Genomic DNA, 17,384 nt, shown 5'->3' with positions numbered 1-17,384 from the left:
TTCATTCAGTCTAATGAGAAACTGTAGAACAGACTCGGTTTATATCACAATACCTACATTTAGAGTCGGTTATTCATTCAGTCTAATGAGAAACTGTAGAACGGACTCGGTTTATATCACAATACCTACATTTAGAGCCGGTTATTCATTCAGTCTAATGAGAAACTGTAGAACGGACTCGGTTTATATCACAATACCTACATTTAGAGTCGGTTATTCATTCAGTCTAATGAGAAACTGTAGAACAGACTCGGTTTATATCACAATACCTACATTTAGAGCCGGTTATTCATTCAGCCTAATGAGAAACTGTAGAACACAATACTACAATATTAGGGATGCACTGATATGTGACTTATAGGCCAATGCTGTATTCACAATTTTTGCATATATGTCCACAGGGGCTGAAACATGAATTTAGTGTAAAAATGGGGACTAAATCCACCTGGATTAGCATTACAGAAAACTAAAACTCTTAAATGACTGTGAGATGTTTCCTCTTAATATTATTGCTGACTATTCTTACACAACACAGTGAGGACAGTATTATTATTTGGTAGTTATATATTGATACATGTTATATGGGCTTTACAGGAACAGAGGCCACCACTTTCACATCCTCATTTTTGGCCTTTTTGCTGCTTTTATTATTGTGACTGAATTTCAACAAATGGACCAACAGAAATAACCTGTAGTAAATCTTGCTGCACTAACCTTGAAAGTTCGAACAAAAAAACATTTGTTTGTTTTGTTTGTTTGTTTTTATGAGATGTGAGGGATGGCATATTATTCCACAGAAATATCAGCTCGGCGTTGTTATGAGCCAAAATTGGAAGTTTAGTATCGTATCGGGAAAGAAAAGTGGTATCGAGCCGACTTTCGTCAGCTTTCAGTAGTGGGTTTCTGAAGGGTGAAAGCCACAGTTACAAGCTGTTCTCATGCAATTAAAGAAAGGCATGAAATATCTGTGCTTTTTTCTTTTCTTTTTTGGGGGGAATGTTGTAACATTTTCTTGGCTCATTCGCCGCAATATCCACCAATATATATCACCCTGTCATATAAATCTAATAATGTAATTAAAGCGCTCAGATGAGGCCTGATCATCTGCTGATATATTAGAAGATGTGTGTGAATCCAGGTGGAATTAATCAGTCAGTCTAGTCCACATCCCATCTTCTGAGAGCACTCACATACTGCCTGCCATCAAAGACATATGTGTGTATGTGTGGGGGGGGTGGGGGATGGGGGGGTGAAGGTGGGGGGGGGGGGGGTTCCTGGGTGTTCTGGAACGGGTTCTTTTCACTAATGTGTCTGTTAATGAGTGTACCACCACAGCCTTTTATGTGCCAATACACAACAACGGCATCCGTCCTGCTGATCACACACTAACAGAAGGTCCTGACTGATGGCTCTGCAACAGGGATGCAAATTTTGGCAATTTCTTTTGACTGATCATCATTAGCTGGCGAATTAGATGACCAGACATTGCCTGTTGTCTTCAACAACATTTCATATATTGGCCTCCACCAGTAAAGAGCCTGTCGTCTGAGTGGCCACGTGCCTTGAAGATCATCTTTGGCTTGTTTTTCCCTTTTAATGATCCCGTTTGGTCAGGCATGGAACCTCTTGCCTTAAATCCAATTTCACTGTGATTCTTTAACCACTCCGATGGCGTGGTGGCTGTGCTGGTCCCTCCTGCTGAGCTGGTCCACCTGGCATCATACACTCTTAAAAAAGATGGTCTTTCAGTGGTTCTTTAGAGAAAGAGTCATATGAGTGCTTTACTGGTTCTTTCCATGGTGAAAACATCCTTCGGGGTGGTGGAGAATGTGTTGTTCCAAGCTTGAAATTGACAATAGTTGAGCCCTATTTGGTGCAATATTGAACCATTTTCAAACATGTTTTCCATATACATCACATCCACCGTCAATCTGAAGCACCACTTCACCATGCAAAGAACCCTTGAAGCGCGCAAACAGTTCTTTGAATGCTCACTGTCTTTGCTAAAGAACTGAAGAACCATCATTATTTATGAGTGTAGATGGTGCCTCATTGGCTGAAGTTTGCTAATATCACTCTATGAAATAAGGACTTACATTAAAAGGTGTTAAATAAGCTGCTGTTACACTAAAGTCCTAAACAGGCTTGAAACTCAAGCCCAATCTTGACCTGCACCTGCGAACTCGAAGCCCGACCCAGTCCACCATTGCATTCTAGAAGTGCCATTTAAGGTGGAACAGAATTTTCACATATGAAGCTGATTTCAGGTTCGACACACTAACAGAGACGGACTATAGCAGAGATGGTTTATCAGAGGTTTGTTGCGATAAGGACTTGAGTAACTGGGATAAACTGGTATTACATACATTTAAAGCGCATTAACAGTAGTTATGATGGAATAGCTGGTCGTCCCTGGCAGAAACCGGGGTCCACTCTCCTCTCTCACATAGTTAAAGCGTTCCCCTACATCCGGCTTTCATGGATTCTCTCAAACTCCTGAGCTGTTCCAATCACATGAATGCAACTGTGAGGCACTTGTGTGAGTGAGAGAGGCTGCAGAACTGAAAAAGTGTGCAAGTACACAAAAGCTACAATGCAAGTAGAAATATATTGCTCATTAGAGCTCACTGTATGTGAAAAATGGCCCGAAATCCAACGTCTTTCTGGGCCACGTTGGGTTTGGATCAGGTAGCAGGCCTCTATGTTACACTGAGAGGCTATAACCACTGTAATTAAACCAGTCTGACGCCAGGACCGACCAGCTCAACGACCAGCCTGGTCACGTCAACATCTTTTTATTAGTGAATATTTCCCTTTTCAAAGCAACACCTGACTGTTTTTTGTACATATATATATATATATGAATTCCTTATTCATTAAAGATATTTAAAACTGTTCCTCATGTGGGCTGTAGAGCATGATATGCAAGGCCTGGCATGATCATGTACATGATATAAACAACTCAAAATCGCTTGGAATGTGGGGGGCCAAGGGGGCTCCAGCATCCCAGATTTCAGGATTGTTTAACTACAATGAGGAAAAGTGTACACAGAGCTGAATACTAGCTCTGAGCTCCAAACCGGCCCAAGGTTTTTTGTTTTGTTTTTGTTTTTTTTTTAAATCATCTAAATTAATAATGTCCCATATTTTGAGTATCAGAACAAACCTGCATAATTCCAACTCCAAAACGGTAACTTCTCAGGAGAGGGAAAAAAAAGTTAAAGTCTTTTTTTTTTTTTTTTTTTTTATGGAACTGAATGTAGAACAAATTATGTTGGGCATTTCTTTTGGTCCATTCATCATAAACTACTCACACAGTGTAAACAGCAGCTGGTGTATGTAATAATTGTGATGTAATGTAATAATTGATTTTGTCCAGTGAGTGACCCTATATTAGATTATTATTATTATTATTAAATGTCATATCACCTCCAACTAGCACATGTTCCAGTATCTGTAGGCGTGACACCATCAGTTACTGCAGCACATATCAACAATCTGATTGGTCGTAGCTCAGCTCATCTGCATATAGTTGGTCCAGAGTGTGACGTGTCAGTATTATGTGTGTCGTCTCTCGTCACATTATATCACATCAAGACACACTTGATGTAAAGCATCAAAAAATGCTTGATAAAACTTCAGCGCCTAAACTTAAAATACCTTCCCACGTCCCTGTGGAAGCGTTTGGCGCCCTACACAACAGCCCTGAAGGGCTGATCACTGGATGTTAAAGCAAAACTGGAAAAATGAGTAAAGACAGCTTCTATAATGTGTAGTACTAAAGTTATATTTACCCCTCATTACTGGTCCAAGCTACAACAGATGCCATAGTACATCATAGGATTTGTGCAACAGTCCACTCAACAATGTTCCTGAACATCACTATTCCCAGATTTTCCGTATATTTCAGGAAGCCTATTCAGGTAAGCCTGTTATCTGTGGCGGAGGATTCAAACACGTTCCTGAACGTGAACTCGATGCAGTCAGAACATCGGTTAGATTTACTTTGTTTAATTTAATTGCCTTCGCTATTAGTCGTTTATTATTCACAGCCTCCCTCTGGAGACATTAAAGCGATAGTTTGGTAGAAATCTCACCCAAAAATGTAGTCAGTCAACCAAAAGTCGCTTGGCGTCTGAAGTTTGCTTCTTTAGTTTTTACACTGGAGCTATGGGGCTAATGTAACTATGCAATGGCAACTTATACCCAACCAATTTGCATGATGCTAACTGCAAGGCTGAACCATCAAGCTCTGTACAGTTGCAAACAACCTGCGATAGACCTTCTGACTCCATATGACATCATTAACTATGAAAACGGACAAACGTATGGCACCCAGCTAAGTGCAGTAGCCACAGCGAAGCCCCGATTTTGGCAATATTATCACTATTTTATAGAGCAGCTCAAACATTTGACCCTTTTACCTGTTTGAGACATTGTCTAAATGTGTAATTACCAAAAACATTGCTGTCCACAACCGAGTTTGTTAAGAAAATGACTATTTATTTTTTAAAATAAGTTTAAGGAATCCAGTGATATATGTAAATAATCAATAAACTGATTAAAGTGCCAAATAACAGTTATACAAAAAGGAAATCTGTACATAAAAAAATACAAGATCGGAATGTGTCTTTGGATAGTCGCCTACTTCACAACCTTATTGCTTTGGTTTTTTATTTAATGATTGTCTGAACTCAGAGAAGGTCCATAGGCTGGATTTGGTCTTCATTATCATCAACAATCGCACAGTCCCCAACAGTCAACAACCGGAAAACTGACGGATCTGTCGGCGGTCTAAGAGCATCGACAGAAATCACATTTTATACATTAGCGTCTGAGTCCGGATTTGATCCATTTGAGGTTTGACACCCTGAATCCGAGTCCATCAGCGTCGAGACTGAAAATCCATAAATCCAGGATGCTGATGCTTTTTAGGTCCGACCGGCTCGGAACGACTTCGGAACGGTCCGTTTTGTTCCTGCTTTGGGATAAATCCATATTTTTGGTATATTCAGTTAAAGCCCGTGCGCTCAAGTCTTGTTGAAGTAGTCTCTTTTGGCCTGGCTTTGCTAGTGGCCGCTGTCCTCGGGTCATTGGCTTTCCAGCGTCCCCATTGGCTGAGACGGCTGACCTCACTTTATCTTGGCCGGCTTCAACTCTTTGACTTGCATGTGGAGCGTTTTGTGGACTGCGAGTGTTCTGGACTGACAGAAACCTTTTCCACACTCCTGACATTTGAACGGCTTCTCTTTAGAGTGGATGTACCTGCACAGAGACAGAGAGAGACAGAGAGAGAGAGACAGAGAGACAGAGAGAGAGAGAGAGAGAGAGAGAGAGAGAGAGGAGCTGTTAACAGACAGTCCAACTGTTTTTTAATGGTAAAAGCAGCATATCTTCCATGTTTAGACATGAGTACTGGAAGAGACTAATGCGCCAAGGAAACAGGGTGATGTTTTGCGTAATAACGGTCAGTTAGGAAGGTTCCAGGGTTATTCTGCATGTCTTGGCAACATCAGATCCTCTGTTACGGTCTTTTTATGTTCAATAGTATAAAAGCAGAAGCGGTTTGCGTTTACACCGGGTCACATTCAGAGCAGAAATATGCTGCGGAATTATTACATTTAATTTATGAGGCAAAACCCAAACCCTTCAGGATCCATTCAGACTCTGTGTGTGTCTATTTGTCATTGTTTCAGAAGCACATTTGCTTCAGTTAATTGAAAAATCAGCATGATGACAGATTCATGATTAATCATGCCACGTTCATTATGAAAAGAATGTCGCTCTGACAGACTGTAATACACTACAGGAAGCGTAGGGGGCGATACGGCTTCTACTGTTTCATTTAAAAAGCTCTATAATGTTCATATGATCCACACAGTCGCTCTGACAGACTGTAATACACTACAGGAAGCGTAGGGGGTGATATAAAAGTTTGGATGCACTAATATGTCCTTAGAGTGTAAGGGATCAAAGTCTAGCATTATTTTTCAATTCTTAATTTACAGGCTTATTAATCAGTAACAATTAATAACATAATAATGATATAATAAATGGTAAGTAATCTGAAACTAATAAGTGCAGAGCTGGGCTGGGCGATATGGCAAAAAAATTTACATCATGGTGCTTCATAATACACACAATATTAATATGTCACAATATTAAGTTGGTCAGTGTAACTCATATTGCCCAAGCCCCCTGTGGATAGTTATCACAACTACATTTCACTAACTACATTTACGGCATTTGGCTGACGCTCTTATCAGTTAACTGACCCGCTGGTTTCAGAGTTGTTACCAAATAATCCATAGCAGTTGCTAGATAATAAGTCTAGAGTTTGAACACTTGAAGGGATTAGTTGGACAGAAATGGCCATTAGGTGCAGTCCTTAGCCCTGAGGACTGGACACCATTTCTTACCGGTGGTCTCTGAGGTGGTCCTGCCTCCTGAAGGCCTTGTGGCAGATGTCGCAGGTGTACGGCCGCTCGTCCGTGTGCGTGCGCTCATGGATCAGCAGGTTGTAGGACTTGGTGAAGTGACGGCCGCAGAACTTACACACAAACTCCTTTTTGGTTTTGGAAGGCAGCCGGCCACGGCTGGGCTTCCTCTCAGGCGATGACAGCTTGGCCGCCGCATCCAGCAGGCAGCCCAGGGACGGGCCGCGAGCATGCGCGTTCACGCCGCCATTCACGCTCAGATCCTCGGCCTTCAGCGGGTCCTCCTGGGTGGCAGCTGCCGCCAGGTTGGCGAAGTCGAAGCGTGGTTTGCTTTTGGCCGACCCAGGGGAGGAGTCCTGCTTGGCCGGGTGGACCAGCTGGGGCAGCAGGGGGATGGACGGCAGCGGGAAGCGGGCGTCCACCAGCCCAGGCAGCTTGGAGAAGGTGCAGCGGGGCAGGGCAAATGGCGGGTAGCCCAGCGTCCAGTGGTGCAGGTGGACGGCATGCAGGGCACTGAAGCTGTACACACCCGGCATGGGGTCAGCAGGCAGCTGGAAGCCGCTGGATGTCTGGAGGAGGGAGTAGTTGGCCAGCTGGAGGGATGGGTGGAGAGGCACGGGGGCAGGAAGAGTCTTACTACCCATGGTAGAGATGGTCCTGGAGAAAAGATCAACAGAAATGTTATTAATTCTGAAGCACATCACAGCCTGACAGACCAAGAAACTATAATTCATTTTAACATGAACGTACAACTGTACAACAACGCTGCAGGCAAGTTTGGAAGCGACGCCAAAATAAACCTGAAACTATCAAGAGGTAAGTGACAGCAGCGTTGATGAACCCCTCGAGTCTGTTTCACTGGGAATGTAAAAGAGCTCAGTGACATTCCACAACACAGATATAGACATTTAATTTACTATCTAAACCACCAGTGAACCAACACGCACATGGAGTTTTATATGTATGTCTGGCAATGAAAAAATTATGCTAAAAAAAAAAAAGACTGTGTTGCTATTTGGCCTTACACCCCCTTCATGTAGCTTTCAGAAGCGTCAAATGCAACAAATGCCTGGTTTTCATCACCACCACTGCGAACAATTTGCTGTGAATGACTTCATAACCATTTATTTATGCAAGAATCTAATAGACATAAACATATCTAAGAGATAAAATGCTACAGTATGTTCATTAACATCGAAAGCTTCTGGCTGATCGATAAATCAGCTCTGTTGGATGCACTGTGGGCAGAATTAAAAGCTGCCCAATTGAAGCGACCGTTATGAAAAGCCAGACAGATGTGGATACCTTAGCCCCTTAGATGGTCAGGGCTCACCAGCAGGCCCAAAGCTTTATTACACACCTCTATAACCTAAGAATAGCCCAATCTGTTTGCATTGATTTGCTTGTAGTTACTGAATAATAAGCTTTAGTGTGTAATAAGCCTGGGATTATAAATGGCTAAGATGTTTTAATTAACTGTCAAAGATTTGAAGGCAAGAGGGACCCCCCCCACACACACACACACACACCTCCCCCATCACCAAACAACAACACACCAAAGCATCATTTCTCCAGGCCAAATTCAAAAACACCTCGCACCTGACCAGGTGATACTAGAAGAGCATGTGTGCACTCATGCGTCTGCTGCAACAGCCCGGCCAGACGTGACTGTATAGGCTGTATTTTGGCATAAGGCGTTTCCCGCTCCCAGAAAATGCGCCCCGGGCGACAAGGTTGACAGAAGGAGAAAGACAGCTTAACATACCTGCAACGACTGTTTAATCTGGCCTGATACGAACACACACAAAGCACAATAACCGCTCTTTGTCTCATCACGGCCTCGTGATTGACAAACGCACATACCGACTTGCTCTCTCTACAGCAAGATACCTGAAGGATCGTCTGACACCCAGCTCCAGCTAGATTCCAGAGCTCCGTATCATTTATAGGCACGGACACGTGGCCGGACCCACCGTGGACGACCTAACATCCAAAAGAGTTGCTCAAAGCAGAATAAAGCATGGTGAGTCAAGCCAGCTGCAGATACCAATACGCATTATCAGTATGGGTGACTTAAAGCTTGCGGTCAGTGGAGTAAACACACACCTCAGAGTGAGCCCATGCTGCCTCAGCTGAGGAGAGGCGCTGGTTCAGTTTGGATGTTTGGTGAAGAAGGAAGAGGACAAGGCTGTGAGGGTTTAGGTTATTACTGATTGGAAAGTGCCACAATAACTAGACCGTACGTCGCTGAGATCTGGAGGTGGAAAGAAGAAAAAAGCACCGCAAATCGAATCTGATGTTCTGTTATTAATAAAAACTAATGCTGACAGTGTTCTGAGTGTCCACTTCACACCGCTAGAAATAAAGGCACATTTCTCGTTCATCGAGGTCCAGTCAGTGTGAACGTTCCCTCAGAGGTTCTACAGTGAGTTTTAAGGTCTGATTGTGGAGCTTAAATCAGGTTCTCCAGGTGAAAAGTTGGTATTTGTTCCTTTTTATAACCGAATGTTTTAAAACAGAGCAGTAGAGTAAAAGCCTGGAGGCGAGGCGGGGTGTGTGGAGTCAGTCCAGCTTAGAACAGATTGTTTCAGTGGATTACGGTTCAGTTATGTTCCCTGACTAAAGGGACGCAGATGGAGCCTTGAGGGTCCCACCCCAGTGACGAGAGGGGCACTGACCCAGAGACAGTCTAGAACCTTTATTTCTCAGAGTGTAACCGGTCACCTTCACCTTCAGCCGTTACATATAACTCGATTTGAATGTTCTACAACATCCAACCCAAAACCCAAAAACTCCAACTCGAACCACCAGAGAGTTTCCTGACAGCCTGAGCATCTGTCCACAAGGCCAAAGTGACGGAGACCACAGTGTACATGAGCTCAAAGCTGGGAAAAGCAGGCTGAGGCCTCCGAGCTCCGAGCCGGGGACGAGGAGTGCCAGGTTTGATTCTGGGAGTAAATAAAAAGTGAAATAGCTCTAATTGGGCTTTGTGAGAGCTCAAAGCTCCCCTGAGGATTTGGGTGCTCTGATCATGGCGCAGAAGTAATTGACTTTTCCTTACGGGGTCATTAGAGGAGATCAGCTCTTGGCCCCGTTAACCCTTTGAAGTGAACATACCCTTCACAATGGGGCAGGGGGCAGGAGGGCAGGAGGGCAGATGGGCAATTACACGCAGGAACACCTAAAGCTCTCAAACGCCTGTTAACCCCACCGCCTTAACCAGGCTCGACGGGCCGGTCTGATGAGGCGAGAAAACAAGGGAATGTAGTTTATTATCATTAATTCTCCTATTATAAACTCCCTGAGCTCCGTACAGTCTCACTAATCACTGATCCCACGTGTTTAGTGAGGCTCGAGGGCCGCATGTGTGGCTAATTAGCTCGATTTGTGCTCTACGTTGCTTTCTGATGGCTGTTATTATCGCCAGCGTGCGGAACCTTGAAGGGGAACTCCACTGACATTTCAAAAATTCCACATAATTCAGTGGGTAAGGTGTAAACAGAGCCGTTCAGAGCCGTTTGGTGTGAGACGCTCGGTTCTAGAGAAACACACAGTCAGAGCTGCTCACAGTGGTGGCCATAGGAACCAGACGTCCCACTCTAAAAGCTCCTTCACAGAAAGCTCCACCATGAAGTGGTTCTGAATACAGTGTCTGATGCTGTTTTGAAATTGCTATGAAATAATATTTTGGCCTAAATTAAACATTCAACCTTTTGTTCCACTATTTTACATCATCAACATTCCATATAAGCTCAGAAGACTCGTGTAGGTTCTCTGGTGGTTCTGGATGGTAAATAAAGTGTCTATATCTGTGTTGTCGTCATGGCGACGCCTGGTTCCCATCACCACCACTGTAAAGACGCCTGAACCATTTCACACCAAACCCACTCTGGATCTCTCTGTTTACACCTCAAGGCTGATATTATCTAATGAAATGAATAGAAGTGGATGGAATTCCCTTTAAAGGAAAACTCAGGACTGTGTTTTGGCGACTGAGCTTCTCCACTTCTGCCCGCTTTTTTATGCAGTTTGAGGGTCACTGAAAGAAAATCTGCGCTGTTTTTGGCTTAAAAGGGTCGAGAAAGTGACCAGAGCCTCGTTACGGGACGTGTATTGGAAGGAATTAGGCAGGACGCTTTGGAGCCCCACGTGTGAAGCGTCTGCTGCTCTCAGTCAAACGCGAAGCCCTCGTCGCGTAAAGCTGCGTGTTTTAATTATTGATTGATTTATTGCTTGATTGGTTTATTTATGCATTTATTTGCATGTATTTTTTCCCTGCCCGCGTATGGACGATGCATGAAAAATAAACACGATAAAACAAAATAAAAGCCTTTACTTTTTTAAACACATACCACAGCGTCTGATGGGGCGACGGGACAGGGCACGGACTCATTTACATCTGACCCGTCATTAAAACGCGCTTCACATCCGCGGATTTATTTTAATACAGGATTATTATTATTATTATTATTATTATTATTATTATTATTATTATTAACAGTAAGAATAAGAATAATAATACATTCATTTGGCCAACATCAACAGCGCATCTACTATTAAAGTCGGCCCGGTTTATTTTTTTTATTTTAAATAAATAAATAAATAAAAAATAAACACACAAATTAACAAAAAAAAAAAACAAAATACGCCAAAAATAAAATAAAATAAAATAAAATAAAATGAATAAAAACTGTTTCTGTGGTTTTCCAGACAGGATTAAACAGGATCATAACGTCAGTAACACGGAATTAAACTCGGAATTAACCGCATTTTAAATCGAATTATCTTAATAAACCGTCTGAACGCTGCGGATCCATCTGGATCAAGGATCTCGGGATCTGAGCCGCGCCTTCAGAGTAAGACATGATCTCGGCTGCGGGTCCGCGCGCCGACATCACGTTCATCCCGCAGGAACGTTATTAAAGCGGCGAGGACGGGCGGCGCTGCTCACGCGCCTCGGCGTTTTAAAAACGCAAAAAAGTCTGCGCAAAAAACAAAATCAAGACCAAGACGCGCAAAAAAAAGGGCAGGAATAATTCCCTAAAGCGGCAATAATAATAACAACAATAACAACAACAATAATAATAACAATAATAATAATAACAATAATAATAATAATAATAAAAGCACATGCACGTGAATAATTCCGCAACGCGTTTTTATCCGTAAACGAAGCGAAACAAACTGAAGATTTTCAGCGCAACTGAACGGCAGCTGCGACCACCTGTCCGCGCGCGCACCTGGGACTCCTGCACACTTTCTTTCTCAGCCGCTTTTTTCGCGCGTTCAACTGCGGCTTTGCGCGTTTGGCGCTTTTGCGATAGCCGCGAATTTCAGCTTCAAACGCCTTTAAAACAAATCAATTAAACTAAATTAAATACAATTAAAAAGTTTGCAGCTCGCGACCCCTGCACAGGCAGCACGCGACACAGAACGCCCACACTGCTCATCGGTTCAGGTACCCGTTAAAATCTGCAGAGAACCAAAAAAAAACCACGGTTCTTCAAGAGTTCTTCAGCGCAGAACACAGAACCCTTTGCATGCTCACATTGTTCTTTGCGTGGATGAAGAAAATGGTTCTATGTAGCGCGAGAAAGGGTTCTTCTCTTGCTCTGCAAGCTTGACATCGTAACAGAAGCAGAACCCTTTTGGTGCTAGATAGAACCATTTTCCTGCACGACACGTTCTCCATCAGTCTGAAGAACCATGTGCGGAACAGTTCCCAGCGTGAAGTGGGTCTATGCAGAACCTGTGTTTCTGAGTAGAACCGTTCCCTGCGCTAAAGAACCCTGCGGTTCGTGCAGCCCCGGAGTTCAGCGGGAGAGTATTTACCAGATGTGGAGCAGCCGGCGGGTCCCGGGGAGTCGCGCGGAGCGGAGCGGAGAGCGGAGCGGGGCGGTTCTGTCGAAGCGCCGCTTTGCAGACTTTCACGCAGTTTGGAGAAACTTTCTCAGCATGTTCGGGTTACACACCCCCACACACACACACACGCACCCTCCACACACACACACACACTCCTGTTAGGTCGCGCGGCTCGCTTAAACACACCACACTCTCTCCTCTCGCCCTCTATCCCTCTCTCTCTCTCTCCTGCTCTTTCTGGAGTTCCCAAAACTCATACCGCCTCTTTATTGCAGCGCAGAGCCACGCAGTGCGCATGCGCGCCACTCGGCCCAACCCACACAACGCACACACACTCAGAGTGAGGTTTCTCTCACTTGTCTCACTCTGAAAGTCTGAAGAACCGAGGGCCCGCAGAACTGAGGGCCTGAAGAACTGAGGGCCTGAAGAACTTAGAGCCTGAAGAACTGAGGGCCTGAAGAACTTAGAGCCTGAAGAACTGAGAGCCTAAGGAACTGAGGGCCTGAAGAACCGAGGGCCTGCAGAACTGAGGGCCTGAAGAACCGAGGGCCTGCAGCACTTAGAGCCTAAGGAACTGAGGGCCTGAAAAACTGAGGGTCTGAAGAATTGAGGGCCTGCAGAACTGAGAGCCTGCAGAACTGAGAGCCTGCAGAACTGAGGGCCTGCAGAACTGAGAGCCTGAAGAACTGAGAGCCTGAAGAACTTAGAGCCTAAGGAACTGAGGGCCTGCAGAACTGAGAGTCTAAGGAATGAAGGGCCTGCAGAACTGAGGGCCTGCAGAACTAAGAGCCTAAAGAACTGAAAGCCTGCAGAGCTGAAAGCCTGAAGAACCGAGGGCCTGCAGAACTGAGGGCCTGCAGAACTGAGAGCCTGAAGAACTGAGAGCCTGAAGAACTGAGGGCCTGAAGAACTGAGAGCCTGAAGAAACGAGGGCCTGCAGAACTGAAAGCCTGAAGAAACGAGGGCCTGCAGAACTGAAAGCCTGAAGAACTGAGGGCCAGCAGAACTGAGGGTTTGAAGAACCGAGGGCCTGCAGAACTGAAGGCATGCAGAAATGAGGGCCTGAAGAACTGAGAGCCTGAAGAACTGAGGGCCTGCAGAACTGAGGAACTGAGGTTCTGAGGATCTGAAGAACTGAGGGCCTGAGGTTCTGAGGATCTGAAGAACTGAGGGCCTGAGGTTCTGAACATTACATGCCTGAATAAGCACAAAATAAAATAATACACCACTAATAAACGTCTCATTGTGATTGTAGTGTACAGTAAAGTACAGCAGTGCAGTTCAGCCTTTCACATCACTGGAGCACAGAAAACAGAGAGAATGTGTTTTTATCAGTTACAGCTGTAAATATAAATATACATCATTCTTTAAAGGACCAGATAAGAAAGAAAACAAACGATTACCACGTGTGTGTATAATAAATAAAATCATAAATACATAAACGAATAAACAACAGTTGTCACAGCAATAATAATAATAATAATAATAATAATAATAATAATAATAATAATTATTATTATTATTATTATTATTGTTGTTGTTGTTGTTGTTGTTGTTGTTGTTGTTGTTGTTGTTGTTGTGAACTAATTCTATAATCTATTGTATTAACACACAAAATCAAACTATGGCTTAAAATGAAGTTAGAATGGAAAAACAAATTATTCTGTGTAAATTTCATTTGAGAAGTAAATACATAAATAAATAAATAAATAAATAACGAAGGAAATTTAGACAGTAACAAAGCAAAGACATTAATAATAATAATAATAATAATAATAATAATAATAATAATAATAATAATAATAATAATAATAACAATAATAATAATAATAACCATATGAAAGGATACAGAACAAGCCGGCAGCGCGCGGAGAAGGGAGCATTTCATATTTTTATTTGTTTGATGTTTGATTTCAGACTTAAAAGCAGCCGCGACCAAACCGCCGGACAGCGCGTGCTGCTTCAGGTCCGGCACAGCGGGTCATGAACCTGTCAGAGCGCGGAGCCGCAGCTCCGGTCCACCTTAAATGCAGCAGCAGCCCGCAGGCGCCAGAACCAGACTGCTGCACTTCTTAAGGTGGAACGGAAAACTGAAGTAAGAAGCGAACTGCAGCTTCGTGTAACTCACAGACGCTGCGCTCTAAGACGGGACCAGCAGTCCTGATGCTGCGTCATCGATCAAGTGATCGATCAGCCCCGATAAAAGCTGCGGAATCAGTCCAGAATCAGGGCTGAACTTCGCCTGCAGATCTGAGGATGCGCCTGTCGCAGCGCCCGAGGGGCCTCCTGCTTTTGTGTGAAAGTGTTAGCACCCGTCAGAGCAGCCGGTTCATGTGTATTTGGCGGTAAACGCGCTCTAAACGCGCCCCCTGCCGGACAGACGCGGCACTGCTCCGCTTTCATCCAGTCTCCGCTTGTGCTTCCCTGCTCTGATGCATGATGAGCCAATAGAGGCTCTTTTGACGAGCCGATGAGCTGAAAGACGTGTTTTAGAGAAGAAAAGACGCAAAATTGGTGACTGTGTGGAGAACGTGTTGTATATGGTTCTATACAGAACCTTGCTATACAGAACCTTTCTGAAAACGCCACTATGTAGCACCAAAAGGCTTCCTCTTTTACAATGTCAAGCTTGCATCAAAAGAAGAACCCTGAAGCTTTTTAGAACCAAATTCCACCAATTTCCCAATGTAAAGAACCCTTTGGTTCTTTGAGTGTTCATGGTTCTACGTAAAACCTTTCTCCTGCCTAAAGACTTGAAGAACCATCTCCTGCAAGAGAACCATTTGTGGGCATGCATCGTTCTTTGCAAGGTCAGATTGATGGAGAATGTGCTGTATACGGTTCTATATGGCAGCAAAAAGGGTTCTGCTGTTGTTATAATGTCAAGCTAGTACCAACAGAAAGACATCTTTTGGTGCTTTTTCAAAAAAGGCGCTATATAGAACCATTCTCCATCAATCTGAAGAGCGATTTCAAGAGCCCTTAAGCATGCATATGGTTCTTTCACTGTTCATGGTCCTATCCAGAACCATTGTCTTTACTAAGGAGCCCTCAAAGAATGGTTCCTCAGGGGTTCTTCAGTAAAGAAAAACGAGCTCCACATGATTAGGCATCATGAAAATGTTCTTCAGATTAAAGGAGAATGTGCTGTAGGTGGTTCTATGTAGCAGGGTTCTAAACAACACCAAGAAGCATTCTCCTATGGTAATAAGCCTGACATTGTACAGCAGAAGAACCCTTTTTGGTGTCATATGGAACCATGTACAGCACATTCTCCATCAATCTGAAGAACCATTTCACTTTGAAAAGAATCATGCTTTAATCTTGGAAAGGGTTCTTTGAATGTTCATGGATCTATATAGAACCATTTTCTTAACTGAAGAACTCTTGAAGAACCATCAAGCGAGGCAGTTATAAGCAGAGGTGGACGAAGAACACAAACCCTGTACCTGAGTTAAAGTCAAGACCCCCAAGGTAAAATATTCCTGCAGTAAAGTAGAAGTTCCTCCCTTTAGACCTCCACTTGAGTAAAAGTACTAAAGTATTTCCCTTCAAATGTACTTAAGTATAAAGTAAAAGTACTAAAAGAGTAATTCTGGCTCTGATGTCCTGTTATCATTTTTATAACCAGACTGGCTTCATGAACTCATTTCAGGTGAAAGTCCTCCAGCGTCTCTCTTGGTAAACCAGTCTTTTAATAGAAGGTCATTAATTAGTGACGCTGACGTCTATTAAAATGATCAGAAGCACAAAACACTGAAGGTAAACAGTTTCCATCAGGGAGAACCGAGTGGCTCTGAAATCACTTTTTACACACAAGCAAAGTTTCAGTTTCAGATTTATTTACAACTTAGTTCCAAGTTTAAGTTGAATAAAAACTGGCTTTAAACTCAGGATCACAGATGAGCTCCTTTACTATGTTGATCTGTAGGCGTCTGTTCATAAACATAAACCAGCCCAAACTCATTTACTATAAAATGAAATGGTGTTTGTAGAAATTCAGAAAAAAGCCGCGTCAGTCTCGACTGCATATGTGGACATATTTCTATATTGAGCTCTATTTACACAAAGTTAGGTTAGTTCATCATTTATGTTGAACAGACTCTCCCAAAGTTTTACGCTGCTGCGCTGACGTTGAACCGCGTGCTGCACTGGGTCGGTATGACCAACAGGTCAAAACCAGCTCTAAACAAAGTGACCGCTGGGCCCTGATTGGTGCTCTGGCTTTGCGCTTCTTTCGTTTTGACATGTGACGTTTTTATACACACAGAAACCAAAAGGAACGACAGATTTCTCAAAATGTAGGAGGAAAAAGTCGGATATTAGACTCCGAAATGTAGCGGAGTGAAAGGAAAAAGTCGCCCAGAACGGAGAAACTTCAGTACAGATACACCAAAAATACTAAAGTACAGGAACTAATTACATTTACTCAGTTACTCAGATACTGTCCACCACTGGTTATAAGATCAGTTATAAATCAGTTATAAGACTCTTGTGATGCTGCATGCACCAATTAGCCTGTCTTGCTGTGATTGGTGAGTTTACCGAGCAGACAGGTGAGTGATTGTGCACTGGGTCCTTCAGCAGGGACTGTTTACACTCTACAGGTGGACACATGCACGTGTTGAAGGCCGGATGCCGTCTGTGGAACAGGTTTGTGGTAAATCCAGGCCTGTCCTCTCCTACGTTACGCAGTGCTGCAGGGCTGGCTTCTAATCATTAAACTCGTGTTCAGTGAGGGCCTGAATTAATAACCTCTATGACCTGCCAACATTAAACGGTTCTCTTAACATTACAGTTCTGCCCTGAAAAAGTGGCACATTTAATTTACTTGATGCAGATCCAGGATTTCCTCATGAATGACTAAAACACATTGCATCAGTTTTTCAATTTACTTTGGTGACCATTTACATTTACATTTACATTTACATTTACATTTACACTACACTATACTACAATACAATACAATACAATACACTACACTACACTACGATACAATACACTACACTACACTACACTACTTTACACTACACTACAATACACTACACTACACTACACTACACCATAATACACTACACTACACTA

General features: G+C 43.3%; 1 protein-coding gene across 2 annotated transcripts; it reads right to left on the bottom strand.

The window, feature by feature from the left end:
• Positions 1 to 4,486: 4,486 nt before the first annotated feature.
• Positions 4,487 to 12,523, bottom strand: osr1 (odd-skipped related transcription factor 1). 2 transcript variants are annotated; one of them, XM_017719924.1, is made up of 3 exons: positions 12,270 to 12,523; positions 6,420 to 7,094; positions 4,487 to 5,265 (listed from the first exon to the last, which is right to left on the bottom strand). In XM_017719924.1, the coding sequence occupies exons 2-3, from the start codon at positions 7,079 to 7,081 to the stop codon at positions 5,133 to 5,135; spliced, it is 795 nt and encodes a 264-aa protein (XP_017575413.1). In that variant the 5' UTR covers positions 7,082 to 7,094; positions 12,270 to 12,523; the 3' UTR covers positions 4,487 to 5,132. The 2 variants fall into 2 exon arrangements, with proteins under 2 accessions (XP_017575413.1, XP_017575414.1); XM_017719925.2 differs by lacking the exon at positions 12,270 to 12,523 and adding an exon at positions 7,743 to 7,809.
• Positions 12,524 to 17,384: the final 4,861 nt, after the last annotated feature.

Source organism: Pygocentrus nattereri, chromosome 5 (assembly GCF_015220715.1).
Source record: "Pygocentrus nattereri isolate fPygNat1 chromosome 5, fPygNat1.pri, whole genome shotgun sequence".
Lineage (NCBI taxonomy): Eukaryota > Metazoa > Chordata > Actinopteri > Characiformes > Serrasalmidae > Pygocentrus > Pygocentrus nattereri.
The sequence above is the reverse complement of the archived record's forward strand: the minus strand, read 5'-3'. Positions and strand labels throughout refer to the sequence as shown.

Excerpts from the sequence above, each read along its gene's own strand:
- osr1 (XM_017719924.1), bottom strand. The coding sequence starts at position 7,081 with ATGGGTAGTAAGACTCTTCCTGCCCCCGTGCCTCTCCACCCATCCCTC. Across the intron at positions 5,266-6,419 it reads GACCACCTCAGAGACCACCG|GTACATCCACTCTAAAGAGA; the intron begins GTAAGAAATGGT and ends GTCTCTGTGCAG.